The sequence below is a fragment of the Colletotrichum destructivum genome, chromosome 2 (genome assembly GCF_034447905.1).
Source record: "Colletotrichum destructivum chromosome 2, complete sequence".
In the NCBI taxonomy this organism is placed as follows: domain Eukaryota; kingdom Fungi; phylum Ascomycota; class Sordariomycetes; order Glomerellales; family Glomerellaceae; genus Colletotrichum; species Colletotrichum destructivum.
This window is the reverse complement of record NC_085897.1, coordinates 4,247,065-4,270,906: the sequence shown is the minus strand read 5'-3', so window position 1 is coordinate 4,270,906 and position 23,842 is coordinate 4,247,065. Positions and strand designations below refer to the sequence as shown.

General features: G+C 53.3%; 6 protein-coding genes across 6 annotated transcripts; all 6 read left to right on the top strand.

The window, feature by feature from the left end:
* Positions 1–1,493: 1,493 nt before the first annotated feature.
* Positions 1,494–2,102, top strand: CDEST_03500 (uncharacterized protein). The gene is made up of 2 exons (XM_062919659.1): positions 1,494–1,730; positions 1,811–2,102. The coding sequence occupies exons 1-2, from the start codon at positions 1,684–1,686 to the stop codon at positions 2,004–2,006; spliced, it is 243 nt and encodes an 80-aa protein (XP_062775710.1). The 5' UTR covers positions 1,494–1,683; the 3' UTR covers positions 2,007–2,102.
* Positions 2,103–10,188: 8,086 nt separating this feature from the next.
* On the top strand, positions 10,189–10,845 carry CDEST_03499 (uncharacterized protein). Its single transcript, XM_062919658.1, has 2 exons — positions 10,189–10,337; positions 10,502–10,845. The coding sequence occupies exons 1-2, from the start codon at positions 10,282–10,284 to the stop codon at positions 10,812–10,814; spliced, it is 369 nt and encodes a 122-aa protein (XP_062775709.1). The 5' UTR covers positions 10,189–10,281; the 3' UTR covers positions 10,815–10,845.
* A 1,153-nt stretch (positions 10,846–11,998) lies between these two features.
* CDEST_03498 (Putative nucleoside phosphorylase superfamily) lies at positions 11,999–12,208 on the top strand (the record flags this gene model as incomplete). The annotated part of the gene is made up of 1 exon (XM_062919657.1): positions 11,999–12,208. One exon carries the CDS (start codon positions 11,999–12,001, stop codon positions 12,206–12,208), a length of 210 nt encoding a protein of 69 aa, XP_062775708.1.
* A 3,221-nt stretch (positions 12,209–15,429) lies between these two features.
* Positions 15,430–15,811, top strand: CDEST_03497 (uncharacterized protein; the record flags this gene model as incomplete). The annotated part of the gene is made up of 2 exons (XM_062919656.1): positions 15,430–15,467; positions 15,568–15,811. 2 exons carry the CDS (start codon positions 15,430–15,432, stop codon positions 15,809–15,811), a joined length of 282 nt encoding a protein of 93 aa, XP_062775707.1.
* A 2,821-nt stretch (positions 15,812–18,632) lies between these two features.
* On the top strand, positions 18,633–19,316 carry CDEST_03496 (uncharacterized protein; the record flags this gene model as incomplete). Its single annotated transcript, XM_062919655.1, has 2 exons — positions 18,633–18,790; positions 19,082–19,316. The coding sequence occupies 2 exons, from the start codon at positions 18,633–18,635 to the stop codon at positions 19,314–19,316; spliced, it is 393 nt and encodes a 130-aa protein (XP_062775706.1).
* A 2,000-nt stretch (positions 19,317–21,316) lies between these two features.
* CDEST_03495 (uncharacterized protein) lies at positions 21,317–23,439 on the top strand (the record flags this gene model as incomplete). Its single annotated transcript, XM_062919654.1, has 5 exons — positions 21,317–21,426; positions 21,658–21,777; positions 22,328–22,505; positions 22,743–22,858; positions 22,980–23,439. 5 exons carry the CDS (start codon positions 21,317–21,319, stop codon positions 23,437–23,439), a joined length of 984 nt encoding a protein of 327 aa, XP_062775705.1.
* Positions 23,440–23,842: the final 403 nt, after the last annotated feature.

The following is a 23,842-nucleotide window of genomic DNA, read 5'->3' as shown; positions in this document are numbered from 1 at the left end:
TCTTGGCCGGGACAGGGGATGCTAGCTCGTCGCCCAATCCTACCACCATTCAGCACTCTCAACGACAAGCCCGTCGTCGTTTCAAGTGCGGCCGCGTGGTCGTGAGTTGTTCACCCTCGAATCTTGCGGAAGATAATAGGCACCTATGCCCGGCCGCGTACGCCCGCTCATCTCCATCACCGGTGACCAACATGCCTTCAACCTTCATACCGCTCATTTGCCGTCATTGCGGCTCTTTCCCGGCCCTTGCTCCTCCCAATGTTGCCATTTACATCGTTCGTTTCACGATCACATACGAAGTCACCATCTCCAGTAAGCAGCCATTGGCCAATGAATCTTTGGCGGCCTCTCTCAACTTGAAGCATGGCAATACGTACCGTCCACCTCGGCATCCGGTTTTTTTCCCTTTCCAGAATGGTTTACAGTCCTCCAAACCAAATCCATCCGAACCGCTCCCACTTCCGCTTCTTCTCACCCTCCGATTCCTACGTATACCACATCCCATCATGACGGCCCGCTTGTATTCCCTCTGCTTACGGCCTGAAGAACGCCATTTTCTTCAGCGCAGACGCCAAAATGTCAAAGAAACTCTTCACCCCCCATCATCTGCGCGGGCCTGCACTGCCTTTGAGATGGGGCAAAACACTGGCCAAGTGGTTCATGCCATTCCCCGCCTTCCGGCTCGCCCTATCCCTTTGGGCGATGCACTTACTTGGGCCATGATGCAGTATGCCGCCCGCAGATCTCAGGCTGACAGTATCGGCGCAAATTTTTCTCGGTCACTCGTCTTCGTTTGGGGGCCATATTCTGGGGCATTGTGGTCGCCCTACTTACTTACATCCGTCGTTTCTCGCTGCAACTCGTCATTCTTGTCCTCCTTCCCCCAGCCTGCTGCTGCTTCTTATCCCAATGCCCCACCACGCTATTTACCCTTGTCAAAGATGTGAGAAATACTTCTTGTGTTGAACTCATGCATGGCGCAACCTTTTCATGGTCAAATTTGCCACCGCTTCCCTGTCCCTCTTGTCCCTGGCTTAGCTCTATTCCTGTTCCTGTCAGACCGCTTGTTTAATGGGCAAAGGGATTCGATGTTGGAGGGGAGGTGCGACTGCCGAATCATATCCAACACGGTGACCAACACGAGGCCAATACCAAACCTCATGCTCGAGAGTAAATACACTTTCATCTGCATCTTTCCTTGGCTGTTGTCTGTCACTGATGTGCACCGGATACATAGGTGTGCACTCGACTCAGGTGATTCAGTAGGTGGACGCCAAAGAAGCTGATACGGTACCTGGTATCTGAAGCTGTGTACCTTGCCATATCAGGTCATTCCCTCCACGACCTACTCATTTCTCATGGAGTCGTGATCTTGGGCCTTAAGGCCATGGTCTAAGTAGGCGTCCGGCATCTGGTGGTTCGCACACATCGTCCATCTGGCATCCTCCTCACCGACCTCTGTTACAAATAAGACCCTTCCGCACCGTACGAACTCATCCGTCATGTCCTCATACCTCTGGTTTCTTTCCAACTATTTTCATCGGTCAGCGCAGTCTGTAGAAGCACCCTTTTATGCATCAGTATTCATTCATTCCTTAGTTAACATTTTCTCACGGCCGGCCTTGACCTCCCTTGTCTGTTGCTTGCCGATCACCATCTCTTCCGTCCCCGATATCCTCCATTATGCCATCCAGCCACACCTCCTCTATGGATAACAATACCGGGAGCGAGTAAGTCCTCACTTTCCGCCAAGATCCACACCACGTATGTGCTGTGTAATCGTTTGCGATCAGTAGCTTACAATGAACAGAGGCGGCTGGTCTGCTGGTCGTCCCCCGCACAACGAGAAGCCCTCGAGAGACGCCCGACTCGATACATTCAGAGATGACAAGGACTACAAACTCGCCCACCAGGTTTACTACGGCGAACAGAGGCCACAGACTCTCGAGGCCATGCTTGGCAAGCACTTGACCAATCTGCCACGACCTACTACGAATGGGCATTGACGCCCCCAGAGTCCCGATGATACCCATCTTCTGCCACCGCAGCCGTGTATATACACACCCACTCCTCTCCTGAACGACACTGTACCAATAGAGTCTTGATGAATAAACAAAAGAGCTTGGTGTTTACCGTTGGGAAAAAAATACAAAAAGCTGTTTTAGAATGTAGTAATGGCCTTTGGCAATTCATGTACCGCCTTTGCTTTGGTTTCAGCAGAACAGCACAAAAAGCATTAGATTCAAAACTTGCCGTCGCTCGGAACATTTGTACAATCCATGCCACCAGATTTCTGACGATTGATTTACGCTGATCCACAGATGAGGACGAAGTAGCCGACGGCCATTGGCGAGTGTAATCGATCTCGATGACATCCCTCTGGACAGTGATGCTTCCGCGTCGTCGCCTGCATTCGCCGCTTCGTCATTACGAAAATGTAGGTCAAGTTGTCTGGAGACATTCCAGATCTGGCGGCACTTGGCGACGATGACGCACCTCGAGAGAACACGAATAAACACACGCGTCTCGACTCAGCTCCGCGGCTCTACCTGAGGTGAGCCAAGGGTCCAGGGACTACTGGTCGCGCATCCATCCCCCAGGGCCACCCCAAGCAAGCATGCGCGGCTGAGATACGCCGAACCGAAGTATCTGGTCGAAATACTTACCTGAGGTAGGATTCGCCTGTTGGCCAGGGGCCCAGTATGCAAGTACCGACCCATCCTCGCCGGCTCCCTCCCTTGCCCGAACGTCCCCCCCCCCCCCCCCCCCCCCCCGCCCCACGGTTTCCTCCAGAGCGTCAGGAAAGTTCACTCAATGGAGGATTCGTCGCAGCGAATGGAATTTAGCGTGCGCAAGCGATGGGGGTGGCAACCCCCCCTTCCCCCCTCAAAAATGTCCCGCTAACCCCGCGAACTAGGCCGTAATTTAGTGGACCAGGGCCCCTGAAGCTTTCAACATCCCTGCACGCCTGGTAGGGCGGTGGATGGTGGATGTGGTGGATGCAGTGAGACCGAACAAGGGACCAATGGATCGCCGGCATCTTGCACCGATTCGAACGTGAGAAGCTGGGGGGGGAGGGAAGCGAATCGCATCTACGGGCTTTGAAAAGCTCCTCGGATAGCCTGCAGGGAAATCCCGAGTCTTGCTGTCGGACCGACCACTCAGCAGAAACAGGACGCGAAAAGCAGAACCGTGCAAAGGCCCGATTTGCCAGAACTGCCGAGCCGCGGCGCTTAGAGCACTTGACCGATTCCAATCGAAACAGCCAACTCCCCGAGAACGACCGAGCGAACAGAATAAGGGGGGGAGAAAGAGATATAGCCACCAAAAAAACAAGCTGTCGGGCCATAATACTCCCCCTCCGGGTTCTGATGTGTAGGCTGAGAACCAACCCGCCGTTTAGGAATTAGGAGCCGGCTGGTGGGGCCGGCCGGTGACAGGTGCACGGCCCTCCCGTCCGTGGCACCGCACGGACGATGCGGATGTGGATAGGGAGGGGAGGGCCCAGCCGCACCCGTCATGCCGTCCCGTTGGCGAGAGATTCTTGGTGCTGGATGGAGTCGGGCGGGTCACGCCTAGCTGCTGTTAGACGAGAGACCGAGCACGGCGCCTTTATTTTGATGCCCGTCAATCAGCGCCCAAGAAACCTTTTCACACAACGGTTCATATGCGACGTTGCCTGTTCCCCCTTCCTGTCACGGAAACAGATCGGGGCGGGTGGCCGGACAGTCAAGCCGGCAGCGCAGGGGAAGGGGCAAATCACCAAAAAGCCGGTTCACGCAGGCCGGCCTATGCCTCCCGGAACTGCAGACCCGTCACGCACGCCAGTACGAGGAACATGTACCGCCACAACCCTCAGTCCAAAACCCGCCCACGGCGTTTCTTAAAGGCAAGTCTTCGCTCCACATCCAGCCCCAAGACAGCATAAGTGTGCTTGAATTTTTAAGAACATTGCCGATGCGAAAGGGGCAGTAGGACGGGTACAGATGTCAAAACGCCCCAGCACATGGTGTGGCGTGGGACGACGCCGACGCCACGCGCGTTATTACTTTCGACCGCATCGATCTTTCCTTACTCGGATTCCGTTGCGAATTCCGGTGTTTGTCGGATAGGGACGATATTTAGCTACCATGTCTTTGGTATGTCTTCGGCATTCCTCTGCTCGGTGGTGCCGGACCTGTCGCGAGTCTCGCATAGAACTTTCCAAACCCTTGTGGGGAGTGCTTCGACCTTTCCGCACCAAGGAAATCTGGCACCCATCTGGCGTATGACCGGGCCTGCACGACGCTCTCCCATGGCGAAAATGACGCGACGCGGTGGTCTGCGCCATGATTACAGTAAGCACCCGTCAATTGGCGGACACCGACATTCGACAAATGCCTCGTCGACAATTTTAAGACGGGTACATGCATACCTCAGGCCACACTACCACGGCTTTCATGGCTTCCGCTGTCAGCTACTAATCGGACGCGGGGAAGACGATTTCGGAGAGTACTATCGTGGTCCCGGTAGCCGAGTAGTGAGATAGGCCGTTTGGCGCGAGAGTGAGCGTTACTAACTGACAGCAATGATCGAACAGCCCTCCGGAAACCAGTGGCCTCTCGCCGAGTCAGAGAGATGCGAGGATAGTTGCTACCGCGTCTGGCCCTCGATACCTGATAAACCTGAGCCGTGACTATGCCTCTCCGACATTTCTCAGCAGACTCGTAAGCAAAACAAGGGAACTCAACATGTAAAGCGTTGTGCTTTAACGCTGTGGGGTGAGCAACTGATCAGATTCACGCCCATGTCGAAATTCAGATGCAAGGCAATAACGCCATCTTGACGAGAGAGCTGGGTGTCCAAAGGGTCCGGTCGCTTGTCGAGACAACGAGAAAATGTATGCGAGAAAAAAAAAAGAAAATAAAGATCCAAAAGCTCGCCTAGAATCGAAGGTCTTTACCTGGTACCAATTATCATCCCGCATCAACACCGATAATTTTGGCAGTAGCCGAAAGTAACAGCGTCCCGGACATGGAATACAAGTCGGGGTACGACGCGAGAATTAGCTCCAAGCCAGACGCTCAAGAAGACATTTCTTTTCTTCCAAGCGCCAACAACTCTTGCGCCCCTGGCCTGTCTGCACGAACCTTGATTGGGACGTGTCGGCCTTGACCGAGAGGCAGTGCCAACACACCGGTGACATGGGTTTCTACTCGAAGCCGTGCCGGACGATGAAATACTGTCGACTTTGCTATGCATATGATCCCTCGATTCCTTGGCACAAGCGATTATTGGTGGTGCAAACATCGTTTTTCCGCTTAATCGGCCTGTGGGAAATCACCGTGATGCTGGTTGTGACGATATTTGGCCTCTCGGCAAAAATTGCCGAAATCTTAGCATGGACAAATGCCTGGTGTTTGTTGGAAGGTCAACGTGCAGCGGCAGGTCGAGGTGCAATGGCTTGATCTGAAATCTGACATCGTGAAATGAAGGCACCGGCTTATAAGCTCTTCGGGCCTTTCGAGGATTCATACGTACGTTTCAATCCCTCCTGCAAGGGAACACAGCCAGGCGTGAAACCCACGGGCGCGCAATCTCGTACGCTCGCTGACTGCAACGCGAACTGGCTGTGCCACATCGGCGAAAATGCCTTGCTACACCGACACGCGCCCTCTCACCAGGGCGTCGTGAAATGGCAAACGACATGGAGCTCCAGGAGGACGTCGTGGAGAGGTTTCATCGCGGGGTCGCCCGTCACCTGTCATCTGAAGTCTGGGAGGGGTAACCCCGCCACAGTCACCGCTATGACGTGCGTGGAAGTGGACTGTTTCCAGAGTGCCCTGAATGGTATGGGGCAAGGCGAGGCCTAAAAACGCTAAAGTGACTCCCGTCCGTCAACGTCTTAGATGGGTGCCAGGGGTTGTCTCTTCGAAAGCTCTTCCTCTCCGTGCGTGGCGGTCGCACAATCTCAAATCTTCGAGGCGCTTTACGCGGAAACACAGACGTTATTGATATATATCCGGTTGTACACGGTCGAGGCATATGGTGTAACACGTTGTGCCGTGTGCCCAGTTCTCTGCATGGCGCAAACAAGCACGCTTCGCAACCAGTCGGCGTGGCAAACCCCAAGTTTCGTCATTGCAACCAACAGCCGCTTAGTTCTTTGAGCCCGCATCTTTTATTTGGTCCAGGTGTTGCTAGGGATGTGATACAGCTCCGACGCGGTGCTCTCAATGTCCTTCCCACGATGTCGATCAAGAGGGTGGAGGAGGCCTAGTCTCATTCTCGGAACTTGCGAGGAACCGCTTCTTAGGGCAAAACGGCGGTGGAAACATAGTGACTGAATGCCCTTGGCCTCGGATTTTTCGTGCCAATAGGAACTCTAACCGTCCGCGGCCGGTGATACCGCAGGCCCTGTCTTTGCAGGCTCTCACACCCGGGTCGCATCTCCGTGAAGCCAACTAGCTAAGTGGTTCTCCCACATTCACAACGCCGGAATTCCAATTGCGGCGTGGCGAAATCTACAAATGACCTCAATAGGCATAGAGTGGTCGGCCGGCATGGGCCGTTCCAGGGGCGCAGGTTCCTTGTCAAATGCGATGCAGGGCTCGATAAGGGAACGGCCAGGGATGCAGTCTGCGCATTCTTTCTTGTTCTCCAAAAGCAACGTTTCGGTTAGCTGTCGAGTGCCCGAGGTACCGGGTGCCGGAAGCGTTTCTTGACTTACCCGGAAGCTTGACGGAAATTGCTGAATGCTATTCGTTGGCAGGGCTTCTGGTTAGTTCGAGGCCAAGGACCTGGAACTCTTGCGGTACGTGGCTCTTGTAAGGCGTCCACAGGCAAGGTGTCGTCGGCCCAATTAGATGAGTCCCGACTGGTCATGACTGTCCAGAGGGGGAAACTATTGTGCCAAACCACACACCCTCCCTCCGAGCCTTATTAGTCGCTGTCCGTGGAACCAAGACCCAGCCAGGCTTGCTTCACATTGGGAGATGCCGGGGATCTTGTACGTGCTTCCCCATACATGGCTTTGGATGGGAAGCTGGTCGACTCGACATGATGGCGAATGGGGTTCGTTCCGTCATCGTCTCCTGAAGCTAGTCCCTCTGCATCGTTATCTCTGGAGCCAGGGCAAGAGCGTCCCGGCTATAGTTTCTCAGAATTGAGGCCATGAGGCCTCGTGTGACTGCACGCTGCTCATTCAGGGAGGCATCGGCCAAGATAGTTATGGGGGAGTGGGCATGGGCCTAGAAGTTCCCGGAACCTATAAGTAGTCGGACGAACCTGTTGAGAATCCTTTTACCATCAATTCTCTTGAATCAAAGGATCAATACCAAAGTCTTTTTCTACATTGAGTTAGCTTCATATCTTAACAAATCGTCTCAAAACCAATTGTCCACACATCTTTGCGGCGACCTCATCCGAAATGTCAACCTCGCAAGTTTCCGTCGTGGTCGACGGCCATTCTGTGGAGAGGTGGGTACATACAGCTTTGGACAAACATGGCAGAGATTCGAGAACTGACCTTTACATGCAGGCCGGCATCGAACCAACAAGATCAAGCCGCGGAGACACGGTCCCGCGTGGCAAGCTACTTGGAAGAGCATCGCGATCTCTACCAGCGGCTGCATGCCAACGAGAGGGGGAACGATAGAACTCAAGCGCATCGAGATCGTGCAAGCAATGCTTCGCGAGAAGCCGATGCCAGACTGCAAAGCTAAGCCAAATAAAGATAAAGATGCCGCATAGTGTTGAGAGATCGAGGCACATTGCTTACTCAAATATGCACGGCGTGCAAGGTGACGATGGACGTATCACTCTGTGCGTCTTGATTTTCCAGGCCGAAGAACGAGGATTGCATGAGGCGAAGGATGGAAGGAAAACTGTTTGGTGGCCTAGGAGGCTGGCAGAGACCAGGGAAAGGAAAGATTGAATCTCAAATCTGTAATCAAGTAGGTGCAGAGCGGAGGGCAACTTCTTCAACCAATGAGGTGCGATCCCAGGAAGAGGCAAGCGCTGGGGCGTCTCGACGGATTTCTTCTGAGCATACCAAGAGCCAAGAGCCGTCTTGGTGCGCGAAAGCCCAAATATTCTTGGTCTGCATCTTTCTAGACATAGATAAATAGGTAGGAAGGCGCTACTAGTCGTGCCGGGGGCGGCAGATGGCAGCTGTGTGTGGGAAGCGGGAAATAGACGGTAGATAGATATAGAAAGAAACATGCTGAGGAAAGAGAGATAGAGAGAGAGAGAGAGAGAGAGAGAGAGAGAGAGAGAGAGAGAGAGAGAGAGAGAGAGAGAGAGAGAGAGGTACGAATGCGCAGAAAGGAAAAAAGAAAAAGGGGGGAAAGAGATGGAGGGAAATATCGCTTCTCGTAGGCGATCAAGCGGAATTGACGATGGTTTCTTTTGCTGTGCCTCATCGTCCTCGATTCCATCCAGTACCTATCTTCCTTACCCGTAACCACACAGAAGAGAAGTTACGTAGATGCTCAGAATGATGCAACGTGCTGCTAGGTCCAAACTGACACAGTGTGCTTGGTTCCTTCAAGGATTTATATCCGGCCTGGTGATAGGGTCGCGACAGATGTACCCCTCGTGAAGCTGCATGTGAAATGCTGCTTGGTTCTGACAATGAGACGCAGGCGCGGGAACCGACTATCACAGCCGAGTTACCTCAGTCATTCTGCAGGCACCGACTCAGAAGCTCGGTCAATCCGCACACCCCCTCCCCCCCCCCCCCCTCGTAACCTCTAGTGTTCGCACGCCCACTCTTGCAGGCCCGAAGCACCGCCCAGATCCTGCGGTATCTGCTGCAAGTTCGGCACAGTTGGGTAAGTTTGCCGCAATGATGATACCCCTCCTCCTTCTTCTTTGGATTGTCATTCCTCGGGATGATAAAGTGCTGCCCCGCCTTTCTTAACCGTCACCTAGCCAAAGATCGGTACCGCATCTCGAATGTCTTCCTGTGTAACGCCCTCGAAGTTCTCGGTCAAATAAACGTCTCACCGGTGGATTTCATTAGGGTCTTTATTTTGGAAACTTGCAAAAATGAAACGCAGCACATACAATCCTGAACGCACCTCTTTGCAGGGCGGTGATTAAGTATACCTACTCTATACCATTTTTGCTGTTCAGCATACAGTCATGAGCCCAACCAACACAGCTGGCCATGGGTGTTCCCGACCTGTCCAAAGCACAGACCATGGCGGGACCGCATCGGCCGACGCTCAGACAGTGGACCTCCGGATCATACGCTACTCGGGGAAATCAGGCCTAAGAGAGGACTGCTTCATGGTTCCCTACTCGTCCAGTGACTAAGCACTACATGCACCACCACATGGAAGCGGCTTAGGAAATGTTTTCCAATAATGAAATTGGTTAAAAGAATAGTTTCCAGGCTTTATTTCTGATTAATACGAAAGTAGATCGACGGTCTTCGGAGGGGGTCGTATAGAGGGTTCGCATCAAGGGTTGCCAAATACCACCTGCTGCCTGCGAGTGTCCAGGACCAGACCGAGACAGTACCTTGCAGACCACGATATTGCAGGAAGCCATCCCAAAAGTACGCCATCGAGATTCGCATCGTCCTAGGCTTTGGCGACATTGGCGATTGTGGTGATTTTGGTGATCTTGGCGACAGGGTGGATTTTAGTGATTTTGGTGATTTTGGTGACAAGATGGGCTCATGGCGTTTCTCGCCTGCAGCGCAGCATGCGCCGACGTGATCGAAGCATGCCTTGCCGGCCCCCCTGTCTCACCCACGGCTGCAACGGCTCGCATCCGGCTCGCATATCAAGGCGCCGAGATCACACGCTCTGTGCCCGAAACGCTCTTCAGGTTCCCTCCCACGACTCGCTTTCTATTTTCATTATTGCTTTTTCCACACCGCTGCCATCTCACACGCTCACCGTTGGGATCGCCGGAATCCGATCCGGGCGATCTGAGTTGTGATAAACCAACGATGCACGCCCGTCATCTGCGTCGGTTGCCGTGTGGCTATTGCTTTTTCTGCTGCCCCATGGGTGACAACTCAGGTCAGTACCAGAACCGCCGCCCACGCCTCGTGTTCCTCCTTTTCCACACGGGCGGTCTCTGTTTCCGGGGTTCTTGCTCCCCCATTTCCATGAAATATTGTCTGATAGAATCCTTATAAATTCGACGCTCTCGCACACCAGATGGCACGGCTTGCACCATTCCCGCGTCCGTCTCACATCGATTTCAAGCTTACAATACACGCAGAGATTTGTCTCATCACTCTCACTTTCCTTCTCTTTTTAGACACTTCGGGCTTTCGAAACGATGCCTGGGCCTTCGTCGATCAGTTCAACGTTCGCCAACAATGGCAGCGCTGCAAGGTACGCGCTCCGGCCTCTTCCAGCCAGTTCATTTTCAGCCTCGCTTTATCTTTGAGGTTGCTCCCATCTTTGGGGCGCTTCAAATCCATATTCTGTTCCACAAAATTTTATTCACAATTTGCAACTTATCTTGGATTGTAACTTACACATGGGAACAATAAAAGTCATTTCGAAGTCTCACAGAGAAACCTCGAACACGGAACGCATCCAGCATTTGCACACTCCAAGGCTATACCTGACGTCTCTCAACAAGTGCCTGCGTTTGAAGAGTCAGACGCCTATACCCTACGAGTCCGACATGAAGCTACAGAGATATCGCAAGGTTTTGGGAAGTACTCGAACGAAAATGGAACACGTCTTGTGAAGGGCTCAGAGAAACTAGGTTTGGAGCACGACCTCAGAGGAGTTGGGACGTGGTTCGACGGACAATACCCTAAGGAATATGATGTTGTAGTAATTACATGGTGGACATCTTGATAGTATTTTTTTTCAATACAACCAGTGATTTTTAAGACCACTATTATGTCAATATGGGAATGAAGAGATCAGATCAAATGAACCATGGTCTCCTCCGTCGCTCCATGACATTTTCGAGGTGAGCCCCGAAATGAACAGGAGGTACCCCACCTGTAAGCAGCTTTCTTCCGGCGGGTGTTCCCTGTACGTTGCAAGTCTATCAGCCAACCTGGGCACTCCCTCGCAGTCTCTGGCCATTGTACGAAGGTCATGGCCACAAAAGACATAGACGAGCGGGTGCCAACAGTTTCAAAGCTGCGTTCGCCCAGCCGTTTCCAACTCCATAAGCGCAGACGTTTCGCATGAACCAAAACCGCACCCACGATGTACTTTTAACGGGAGACTAGGGGTCACAGCCTGCTTCCTGCTAATTTCCTACACAAGGGGTGTTTTGCTGCTTCTGAAGTGCCATTTGGGTTGGGTAGCTAGAAGTTAGTGCCGCGCACCACTTGCCCCTACTGATCCCTTTCCGCCGTCACTCGCCCCAAGCGCCGTTGCAATCATCGTTCACGAAACGAAGCCCCATTCGGTGGACGACGTCCGCCCGCCTGGCTGAGAAACCTAGTGGGCTTCCCGGCCATTGAAACTCTTTGGGGACCTGTGGCGTATGTCGTGACTGGATCTTACCAACAATGGCATCCAACGATGCGCTGAAGCCAACCGTTCCAACGCCCCGAGAGCCTGGAGTGCCGTGCTTGTTTTAGTTTCTACCACACGTACCATCCAAACTACGATGTCTCTTCTAGGGAACTCCGTTTCAACGCCATCCAGCCATCGTCGAAAAACTGGCTGAACGTCTAAGTGGAGAGACACGGGTTTCCATCAACCCGCTAACATCGGGACCAACTTCAAGGGCCAATTTGTCGTTTCCAACGAAGAGCCAGCCGGATCGCAACCGCAACAGACGCATCCGACTGAGAGCACTTCTCAACAATCACCTACAGCTGTAAACCATTTTCCCCGCTCGAATCTATGACGCGACATTGCCTCCTACATCATCACAGAGGGACGAAGTTGTTATCCTGGCTTTCGACGAGTTATGGGACGAAAAGGGAGGATCGGCAAGGAACGCGTCTGGGGATTTAAGCAGCTACAAGAATTATTGGGTTGGAAGCCATGGTGTCGTGCTGCTTCTCCCCGCCAACATGGGAAAATTCAGTGCAGCAAATGAAACCAACAGCCTGCGGTCAACATATACGGAGATACAGTTGACTTTCTTGACCGGTATCTGCGATGGAGTGCTTGACCCGTGGGAAGCCAACGAACTTGTGCTCGGAGACGTAGTTGTTAGCAAGAGCATGATACAATACGACCTAGAGCGGCACTGCGGCAGTACCCGAACAACGACTTTGTGATGAGGGCTGATGTAGACGACATGCTTAGCAGACCAGGAAAGACATTCGTTCTCTTATTCCCGCATTCGAGGCATGCCAGGGCCGCACAGACCTTCAGCAGGGGGCTAGCAAGGTACTGACGCAAGTACAACAGAAGGCAGCCAAGTACGGGGACCCTGAAACGACGCCGGCGAGAGGCATCAAGACAGTTGCTGCGGGGCTATCAAAACTTCCAACAAGAATTTCTTTGCACAGATCATCCATAATCCAGTTGTTTCCCGTTGACTCTTGCGGAATGGAACGGGGATTTGCTTGAGACCGACGCGACGCTTCAGGTAGACGGGAGCAGAGTGATCACAGGATTGGGACGGATTGTGTTGGTTTTCCAGGTCACTTGAGCGGCAACGAACAGTCTCAATATATTAGGGTATTCGTGGGTTCGTAGGTGTGTAGAAGAGAGGATCTAACGTGAAGGGCAGCAATCGACGAAGTCCGTGATATGGCTGGCCAGACGGACCTTCCCTGACGGAGGTGGATCGGTGTGATCTGATTGGCCCAGTCATACTATTGTCTCCACTTTCACATCGATAATCCGATCGGCGTTCCAACAAGTGGGGTAAATATATGGAGACCTTGAAGAGTACTATTTGAAGTTTACACCTGGGAGCTAGTAGTTTCACGGCGTCTTGGGCTTTAAATGTTGGCATAAAGCTGTCAAACATTCCTTGTAGTACATCACCTGGGCCATAATTTATATTTTCACAGTCCTCCGGCGAGCATTGGCGCTACTGAAGTTGATCCGCGGCAGGCAGAAGATATAATGTCTTCTCATTTGGATGATGGCTGGATGAAGAGCTGACTTTCTACGGCCCGGAGCTACTACTCCTCCCCCCCTAACGAGACATCACTGTCAACTACCTTACACCATCACTGAGCAAGCAACTTTCTTCAACTTCAGGCACCTTAGGTTATTATAACTCGCCTTCCGCGGCTGCTAGTCATCCGATATCGTCATTGATTATGCCACCGTCCCTCAGTACCGCTGCCTTGTGTGTACTTAGTGTAGACTTTTGTCTGCATCCCAATATTAATCGACGTGCAAGTGATCAAAGTGTGTCGTGTGAACATGTGATGAAAGCGATGGAGAGTGAGAGACGATTGACCGAGGGGGGACGACCCAGTCTACAAGACGATGCGCCGTCCCTGGTTCCATTGCTCCCAACAGACCCATACGCACACAGAAGAGGATTCGGCAAGGAGTTATGCGCGACTTGGGAGGGTACATGTGCACAATGTGCCCAAAGACTGTAATGACGGAATGCTACGACGGGTGATCAGCAGCGCTGGGAATTGGGGAGGAAACAGCAGATCCAGGGCTGGGCAAAAGAAGAGATGGGCAACAGCAGGGGGCATGGGGGGAAATGGCCCTTGGTTGTGGCTGGGCAGGTGTGTGTGTGTGCGAGCGCGCGCATGCACGGGCGGGCGTGTGCGCTGTACTCGTCGGAGAGACCTACTATCATCCCGCGTGGGTGAAGTTTAGCGTGGAGCTGAGCTTGCAGCCTCCACTGTTATCTTGTATAAATTAGGATTAGCGTGCAAGCAGTGCGTCTCCTGTTGACAAGCGATTAGCCTTACACCGTACATAAATTATGGCAACCTGCCTGCATGGTTCGCCATGAGAAAGCAATGCCAGATATTTTCATTATAGCCCAAGATAAGAAATATCGTCAAATGTACAAGGTAGAGCTAGAGGCCTTGTACTAAGTCTCACACACGCCGTTCACTCGCCTTCTTATCTCTCCGATACGATTCAGCATGACGGGAGACGTTGCGTCGCCAAGTATCTTTGCTACAGTACAAGGTGGTAAGGTCCGCTGGAAAACCCATGCCCCATGTATCTGTCTTGGAACATGACAAGACCAGTCAAGGCATTTCCCAGCAGTGGACAAGGGTCACCCTCCGGTATCACTCCAGCCCGACGAGACACGACACTGTTGCAAAAGGGGGTTGAAAGTCTGACGGACGGCCCAAAAGATGATGGCGAGCTAGATGTCTCTCAATGAGGGAGAGTTGGTGCACGGCTTAAAAGATGATGGCGAGCCAGATGTCTCTCAATGAGGGAGAGTCAACGGAAGATCCGGCCAGTCCTCGCTTGTAAGGGAACCACAACCGATAGCTACAGCGCCGCGAGGAGAGAGACATAACCTGGCGCATGACAATTGACGTTCAGCGCAGACATGGCGGTAGATTGCACTTCGAGAACAACTCACAGATCTCGCAAGGACGGGCAGTGGATACCTGAGTGCGCACCCGCCAGAGCACCTTTGGCGGTTCGTCATTCCCTGGTGCAAGTCTTGCCGAGGAGCAGGCCCCACACACACACACATCCACTCTCCCGAAGAAGCAGGCTCATTTAGCCAGGACCCGCGGGTGGATTTTCTGCTAGCGCTAAAGCGATCGCGCTGGCATTCCTGTCGAAGCTACAACCGACGGTATGGCTGTTCCTTAAGCATCCAAAGACGTTGACGCCAGCCACTACAGGATGCTCTCATCTCCGCTCCGCTGCGGCAGCCAGGGGCCGCCTCTTTCGACGCGAATACTCGGGGCGTGGGTATCTGTAGCCCAGTCATTCGCATCTGGGATACATGCGCCTAGGTACCTCTACGACCAAACTGCCTAGTGCAGGTGTATACCCTTACAGCCCAGAAAGGGTACCACACCGCCCCATCTCACCCCTGCACCTGCACCTGAACCTGCACGCCTGTCCACCGCATCGCATTCTGCACTCCAGTCTTGTCATCGGCTTTCCAAAGCACCCCATCCCATCTTCCGTTCTCCAAATCGTTGTCGCACACACACTTCGCAGCCACGCCCCTCCTGGCTGTATTTTACGAGTTTTCAAGTCTACCTCTCAGTCGAAATAAGTTCCGCGTTCCTTCCATCCCATCCAGCATTTAAGCCAGCGCTGGCCCGCAGACTATCATCGTTTCAATCCGTTTCTTCTCTAAGATAAAACACGGAGATACCCTGTGCACAACGATTTCTCAGAAGTTGCAACTCTTTCCCCAGAGAACGGTCCTATCGAATCGTCTCGTCTGTTACAGCCAACGCTTCTCTCTTTTCCCGTCATATCAGACAAAAGGAACAAATTTGCCTCCCTCACGAGATACCTGCTTCGATAGTCTTTACCCTGACGCCCTCATCTTTCCACATTCAAACCGTCCCGTTTAGTCTGATTGGACATGGCTTCCACAACGCCCCAACAAGGCTCAGTCAACACGTACGTCCTTGTATACTTTGCTGTTCTCTCCACTCCTACGCCACTTTCTCGCGACACAGATATCGTGTCGTAAGTAGCTAATTGCTTCTTGCCCCCGTAGCGAGACCCAGGCCGCGAGAACAGTAAGCCAGCAGGAAGCTCAAAGTCAGAGGGACGCGCGCATTAGAGATTTCTTATCTGACCGGTCCCTCGGTCGTGCCCAAGGGACCGCGGCCGCGGCCGCTGTCGTCGCCAATGTCGACCGACTCGGGCTGGGCTCCGGAAATGACGGCGCGACCCATCGGTCCCCCACCCACGAGGTCCCTGTGAGCCTTCGCGGGGCCGGGTCGCAATTCCAAAAGTGAAGCAATATATACCATCCAAATGTCATCCATAAGGAGGCACCACACTTGTTGGCCGATTGACACGGATACGGACGGCAGGCCGGCGTGGTACGTACCTGGACGCTCTTGCGTGCACATCGCCCATTTTGGGTTAGCCGCCTCGACATGGGATGAGGTCAGGAAAACACCCCCGCCCCAATCGACCTCAAAGTGCTTCAACTTACGATCAAAGTCTATCTCGTCTCAGGACTCGAGTCAATGGATCCCAGTACGGGGTTGACACAATCCCCCCATGATGCAGGCGTCTCTCGATAGCAAGGTACCCTCGGCCGATAGACAAAGTGGAACCTGGTCATTCAAAAGTTGGTCGAGCCATGTCCTGCGTGCAACATAGACTTTGACGGGCACATGCATAATCTACTTAGGGGTGTGCTCGGCAGTCGGGTCTTGGTGTGGTACGGAGCGTTGGTGGGATGTTCGCTCCTGGAAAGTGTATCTTGGTCGCGGATAAGATAAGATAAGAGAGCATGTGTGGCGATGGTGATGGGGACGGACCTGTCACTGTTGCACGTGTCAGATGGGGCTGGTGAAGTTAAACTTCCTTGTCTGTGTTACTACTTGCTTGTTCAGAAACAAAACGAGTTCGATCAAGGCTTGCGCCCGTCTCACGATCATCAGTTCCAGAATGCCTGTGGCCTGCCTACCTGCCGTCTTGGTGGTGAGATCATCCCAAGGATACTCCACGTCGGCAATTACCTAATTCGATTGCTCAACCGCACAGACTTTTGAGCTTAAAGTAACGGGTCCCTTTCCCCCGTGCGATCAACGGACTTTAATTCGACATCAGCGGTCCCCTGATAGTTTTGAGCTCTGGGACCCAAAGACCGTCGCAAATTCAGAACTCTCAAACCAACGAACGTGACGCCCATTCAACCCTTCAAGGCCGAGATCTCTGCGCAAATGGGGATATCCACTCACTGACGAAGCCGTAGTTGGTTAGACCCAGGTTCAACGGCAGCCTTACATTTCGCCGCGGACCATGCGGCTCTTGTGGAACAAAGAGCGGTACGTACCTCTGCGAGGCAACGCTGAACGGGGGGGCGCACGAGCAGCCGGGGAAAGCAGACACTGCCATCTCAGCAGAGCTCCAAAGCCGACCACGCGATTCGGCCGCCCTCCCCCCCACCCGCTCGCATCGAACCGCTATGCAATGTGACGAGAAAGTCAACCTCTGTTGATGCATTCATTCCCTTGGAGTCGTATGCAACTTTGGACAAACCACGGGGGAAACGTTCTCTCAATCGAGGCCAATCGAGGCCTGGCAACAATTCTTTCCTGACAACCCACCACAACTGGGCTTTTGCATGTTGAAGAGGAAAGCTGCTTTGGGGGCTTGGGAGGGGGGACATGGTGGGCAACTGGGTCCGCTAAGCCCGCCAAGAGCTTGGACAGTGGTGCAGATGCTCACGGTGGCCCTGATGCGCCTCAACGGAATTGATCCAGGTCGAAAAGCTCGAGAGAGTGATTGGACGGTGTTGAGGCCAAAGAGGCTGAGTGGGCCGCGGTGCTGCCATTGATCGGTAGCAGGTGTGGCTGAGGCAAGATGAGGTCAGGCAGAGATGACACGGTGCTGGGAAGAGGTGAAGGGGGAAGGAAGGGAAATTGGGACAACGGCCGTATGAAACAAGTCGGGGAGGACAAATGAACAGGACAGGGACCCTTCGGAAAGGACAGGGGGCTCTTGAGCTGGCTGGGGAGGGGATGTGGAGAGTGAGAGCCGTGGACAGCTGTTGGTTGACGGGCACCAGAGCAGGCCTGAGTGGGGAAAAATCAGTCTTTGCTTTTTGGGAAAACACCGGGAGAAGGAGCACGTTCCGACGTGATGGAGGGGAAAGTTGGAAAGGGTGGAGAGAACAAGGGTCGTCGCAGAAGGGCAAGGATGGTTGGATGGGAGGGAAACATCGACGGGTACTTCTGATCCAGGCTTTGAGTATAGGCCGGAGCAAGTACTGCTCGGTAGAAGAAGACCAAGTCAAGAGGCGTCGGGAGACAAGCAGACGGAGCAAGAAGCGTCGGGGGAAGAGAGGAGGACAGGCAGCATGCAGTGGTGAGGTGAAGGAGATCTCCCGGACTGGCAGTCTCGAGAGCTGGCCGAGAGGGGGGGGACTGGAGAAAGTGAGAGGTGCCAGGTGTGAAAGAGGAAAAGAAGAAAAGACAGGAAACTCGCACATGGCTGCCAAGCCGAAGCTTATGTTCGCCAGCGAGATTACCCGTCTGGCCCTGTCGAAATAACCCCTCTTCCATGTCTCGACTGACAGTCCCGTCTTGGCTTTTTCCCACTCTGGCCCCCCTTCTGGTCCGTACCTACCTACTTTCCTCCCATCACTTGCTCACATCGTCCCATCGGCCACTCGTCCTGTCTCTAACCCACAAGTCAGGACGCCGCTTCGTCTTCGTTCTCTCCCTCCCCCCTGGTCTGTCACCCGCGCACCTACCTACCACCTACTTACTTACGATACACCTCAGTCGCTCTCTGCACGTTTAAAACCCCCATCCGTCCCACTGCACAGAGAGGTTCCCTCCTGTTTTACTACCTTGCCCACTTGCACGTGCCCGTTGTCATTCTGAGGAGAAAGAGGTTTAGTTTTACCTTCCTTCTCCTCTTACACACTTCTTTACTCCCACCAAATCCACCCCTCGCCCGCCAACCTAGCTCCGCCAAGTCAAGGTCGCCGTCGGAATCTGTTCCTCGAGGCCACACGGAACACCCTTCATCTCTTCGACCAGCCTTTGCAGAGCTTTTTCTCCCTTCTCTTTACCTTCCCGGCCTCCCAAATTCAAGATGAAGATCCCTTCTCACAAACACGTCAATGCCATCACCAGCATCCCCACCACTACCATCACCCCTACAACTACCATCAACATCAACATCAACATCAATACCACCACTCCCACTACCACCGCCGCCGCCGCCGCTACGCAGCAGGGTTCGGTCTACTGGTACGTGAGAGGCAAAGCCCATGAAGCGCCTTCGTCCAATCGGACAACAGTCCACCCAAAGATTCGTCCGAAAAGACTGCCTTCGGTAGCTCGTGTGTTCTCCAAGCTGTCTGGACGGAATGGCTATCGAAGTCGATAATCTTGAGGGCCACGAGCGCGGGCCTCTCGCCGCATGAGGAACACCACAATTCTCCCTCGTTCTCCTTTTCTCCTTCATCATTTCTTATCCTCTCAGATTATGCATTCGATCGAATTCTTGATTTCGGTTTCGCTGACGCTGTTAACTCCTAGCTATAATCAGCGAAGACATGTTTCAGCTGAGCAGAAGTCGATTGATTGCCAAGAGCGCCTCGAACTGTTCCTTGCAGATGATGACCTCGGTATTTGCAGCAATGTGCAAGTCGGCATGGTCGAGCGGCAAAAGAGTCGAATCGACCATAACCTGGACATCATTGCTGTCGTTGACCAGCTCTTTCGCGGCGGAGACGTCAGCAGAACCGCCGATACCCAGGTCGGCGATGACTAATTGACCGATCTGCTGGGTGTCAGAACACAATTCATGAAATAGCATTGCGTCCCTTCGCCAGTCGGTAGGTTGTCGGTCGAGACAATTGATGCGACACTTCAATGCGGACGCTGATGATTGGCTCAAGCATCAATCCCATTTCGGGTACGGCTGAAATGCGTCATCCCAACTACCCCTCAAAGCATCAGCACACGCAATTCCCTCACGCCTACGTCAAAAAAACTTCTCGAATGGGGGATAAACCTAGAGATGAGCGCAAGCGTTTTAGTGAGGCGCCTGTGAGAAGGAGATGGAAATGGAAAATGAGGTGTTTCGTTTGATGATTTCCTCCCTAGATGGTTTCTTCAGGTGCAGACGCAGGCAGGTGCATTTCGGACGAATGAGAAGCAGGTCGTCTGGAAGTACGCCATCAGCATCCGGCCGCAGATGATATCGGACGATAGACTTGGGAGCTCTGCTGTTTTCTTCTTGTCGTGGGTGCTTTGCTCCACAAGGTTGCGCAGATTGAGCAACATAATTTACCCGGGAACTTGTCAGTGAGGAGCAAAGGACTGGTAATGGCTGGACAGTATTATACATCGTCGAGGCAGTATTGCCCTTTACTTCCATATAGACGCGGCAGAGCGATAGGCGGTTGTTTTTGAGCGATCAGGGAACAAGAACACTTGTGTAATGAGAGGGATGATGTGATAATAGAGGGAGGGTTTCGTTTTTGTCCAGTCGAGGGCTTATGCCGCGGCTGAAGTTGGACCAATGGAACGCATCATCTGATTTTCCGCATTCGTTTTCTTGGAGCTCCCTCCAGTCTCATTCCTGTTCGGGAAGATGACGGCAGCAACGGTGTCGAATCACAGGACAAAGAAAAGGGGAGTCGAAGGGAAGTAGTGAACAAAAGTTATGTTAGGCTCTAACGTTCTTCTCTTATTCCGACTACACTGAATCAGAAATTTAGCTGGCGAGCCGGGACTTTCAGAATCACATACCTGTGTATCAGCGGCGATGTGCAAGCTAGGCTGGATGACAGGAGACGGTAGGGCCTGCACGGCCACCATGGCTTGACCAGGCGGCCACGGATTCCAGATTTGCCAAGAGGTCGCTCACGCCCTTGACGTCAGGCGGTAGCAGAAAGCCGCCATCGAACGAGCCCAGCCAGTAACCAGGAACAATCCAGCCCGTTTTCTTTTTTGTGGGCTGTTCACTGCGGGCTGCTGGCTGCTGCCTGTTCGCTCTGTGCTGGAACAAGATTGAGAAAGATCGAGCATTTGCATCTGTCGTAGATATTGAGGATTAACAACACTTGGCTCTCAAGCAGAGAACTCTTCTCGCGAAGTGGGAAGAACTTTGCCGTACTTCGCCAAGCTCCATCACCTGCATCACAGTGGCTGCTTACCCCAAGTAATCCCCGTCTTAAGGGGAACGAAAACGTCGATTGACACCGCAGGGTTGGCAAACAAGCCAATCGAGCGATTGGATCGGTCCCAGAAGAGAAACAAGCCTGTGCTACGTTATGCACATTTGCATGGAGATTGAGACTGCGACTGCGACTGCGTTCTTTTCCGTCGATTATCATTGACTGCTTGGTATTTCTCTGTCTGTTTTCCTCTGTCTGTTTTAGTCAGTCAGCGTGTGTGGCCTCCGACTCGGGAATCTTTGGCATCCTCCCCAATAGGCCATCGAGGGAATCAATTGGCCAGTGTTGCTGCAGACAAACCCTGAGGGACCAAAAGCAACGAGAGGATGCTTACTGTCATCGTCAATCAACCCTCAAGTCGGATCGCCTGTCAGTCAGTTAGTCCCGTCAGTCAACCTGTTGCAAATCGCAAGCTTGCATCTGTGCACAAATGGCATGGTGTGCTGATGGTGGCAGCATTGTATGCGTGTGCGAGATGTATCGGCGGCGTCCCATGCTCGCCTCATCTGGAGCAAGAGGACAGATACGAGAGGGGTACGTGCCCCTGCTTCGGACTCACAAAATGCTTGCACTGGCTTGCGTGGCGGGAATGGGCACGTGTTGTGTGTCGGTCCGTATCCTCGTCATCTTTCTTCCCTTTCTCTTGATCTTGCTGCGACCCGCCTGCCGACCAACTAAGCCAGAAGAACACTCTGTCTAGTGCATACTTCCCTCCCCTGTCCTTGCTGGACCCTCCTCTCTCTTGCTCCCCCCCGCACCACCACTACCACCACCACCACTAAACTCCTTCTGCCTCTTCATCTCCTCACCTCACGAAAGAAGCCACTGTCCCTTCTCTTGCTCGTCCTACCCCCCAGCCCACACCCACCCATTCCCTCTAGGCCCATGTCCCCCTCCTCGAGTGTATGTACCGTTCCCCATCGCTCCCAGCTGCTCTAAAAACTACTTTGCCGCCGGCATTGAAGGCCAGGGCGTGCCACACTGGAAGCGGCTCTGCGCGCTGCATCCCCCGCCCGACCTGACCCAGCACGAGAGACAGCAACCGCAGTGGTAACGTATAGCCCACCCGAACTGAAGCCAAGACACACAAACTGTGAATAAACATTGTTTCTGGTCGCTGGGCGAGCTCAAGCTGGCTCCCGCCATGCTCCCCCCAATTCGCTTCCCTACTTTCTCCGAAGCAACTGAGCAGTGTTGGTCACGCACAATTCAGCAACGTGCCCAGGCCTACATTACCTAGGTACTTTACCTACTTGCCTCATCACCGCCTCCCCACCCAGTCGGTTCTCGCCAACCCATTCCTTGTAGACACTCGCACCCAAGACTTCGACGCAGCTTTCCATAGCATCGCACCAACGCGCTCACAAGTCAAAGCTGGCAACAGTTCATCGTGATTGATAGCTCTAGCTTCGTTCCTAGGGCAGATAGCGGCCTTTGTGCTTCACTGATACCCACGCGACCGTTGTGCAAATTTCTGTGGAGTAGTGCAATGGAACGTGGAGAGAACCAGACACTCGTCGGTCGGGCTGAGGCGAGCCAGGTCCGCCTACCTCTCTATCCAGTTGCCGGACTTGACAGACCCCCCCCCCCGACCTATCAGCGGCCCTGAGCTTCTCGCACACTCTTCAACGAATCACTTTGATGATCCCTGTCCTCCGCCCAGAATGGTTTTCGGTGCCTCCCCCAAATCACTCCAACGCTGCAAAGGAAACTCAACTCTTCCTATTGCTTCGGTCTCTGGTGGTTTCTCTATAAATCCCGCTTCCGCCCTCTACCGTGTAATCAATGGCCCGTCTTCAGCTCTAATCTCACTCGCATATAGCTAGAAGTTTAAGAATTCATCTCGTTTTCTACATATGCCGAGACCTTCTCACCGGAGCCCGACCTTTCAACTACCTCCCTCGCCAACAACAAGTGCACCACGACCAGGCCAGACTTTCATCCATACTTTACGGCTTCCCCCTCTCCCCACCAACACACACACACACACGCACACTCACACCTCGTTGCTCAAGGACACCATCCGACATCGTTCTTTGCCTGTCGCAGGTCGAGCCAGCACTACCAATACAACCCCTGGAGAAGATATCGTTATGTCATCCACCGCTGCCAATCAAGGCTCTGACAACTTGTAAGTTTCGGTCGGGAAAACTGCGTAGTTGAGTGGCTTGCTCCCTCCCAAGATCTTAGTGAGAGCAGCTGCTAGCCTTGCAGGTTTGTGAATGACTTGGTCGTCCAGTTGGGCGCACCAGATTACGGAGTCGACTCTATCACCACCTGGCAATACTGGCCCAACCTGTGCATAGTTCTTCTTCTTTCTTTCTGTCTCCTCTCCCGTGCTTTTCTCCCGTGGTGCTGGGCTCCTCGAATATCAGCCAGGCTGACGTTGAGGCTTGTAGGAATACCACTCCGCGCGCGCCAGTATTACCTGCACAAGAAACACAGGATGGCCATTCCCGCCTCCACGCCTTCGAGTCGGACGATCAACTTGATTCCCACAGCATTCATCGCACCGGATCGGTCGAGCGAAAGAAAAGCCGCACTCAGCGTGTGAATACTGTCATCGCGGCGGTCGACCGGCTTATCCCCAGCAAGGTCAACGGCGCGCCCGCTCAAGGACAACGTACCAACCACGACCAGAACACGGACCTTCGAGGGGCCGGCGCACAATTCTCGGATGTACTCGACAATTCCGACAATAATAGCCAGTGACTGCCGGCGACACTCGTTGCGGCCATGAATAAATGCAAAGGTCCATACATCGGGCGGATGGTGGTCCTACTTTATGAGGCGGGTCCTTTGATCGAAGATCTGCGGATACCTTGCCGCCAGGGTTACCCCCGACATGACGTCCCGCACATCCTCGGTGCATGACAGCCGAGGATATCCCTGCCTCGGGATATTTCCCTTGGGATGAACCGAGCGGGCGGTCACACGCTGCACATTGTACGAGTGAGCCAGATGGTTCGGCTCGCTCTTGTGTCTGCGTAACGAAGAGACGGCTTCGGAAATCCAGACGTTGTCATAAGCAAATGAAATGATCCTCTTTGTTACCTCTTTTTACCTTACGACGGATGACGATATTTCGATGCCTGAGGGTTGGCGCGGCTCGGGA

What these genes read in the sequence shown, in the direction of transcription:
- CDEST_03500 (XM_062919659.1), top strand. Translation starts at nt 1,684, where the DNA reads ATGCCATCCAGCCACACCTCCTCTATGGATAACAATACCGGGAGCGA. An exon ending in GATAACAATACCGGGAGCGA is followed by an intron (nt 1,731 to 1,810) that starts GTAAGTCCTCAC and finishes TACAATGAACAG; the next exon opens with AGGCGGCTGGTCTGCTGGTC.
- CDEST_03499 (XM_062919658.1), top strand. Translation starts at nt 10,282, where the DNA reads ATGCCTGGGCCTTCGTCGATCAGTTCAACGTTCGCCAACAATGGCAGC. An exon ending in AACAATGGCAGCGCTGCAAG is followed by an intron (nt 10,338 to 10,501) that starts GTACGCGCTCCG and finishes GAACAATAAAAG; the next exon opens with TCATTTCGAAGTCTCACAGA.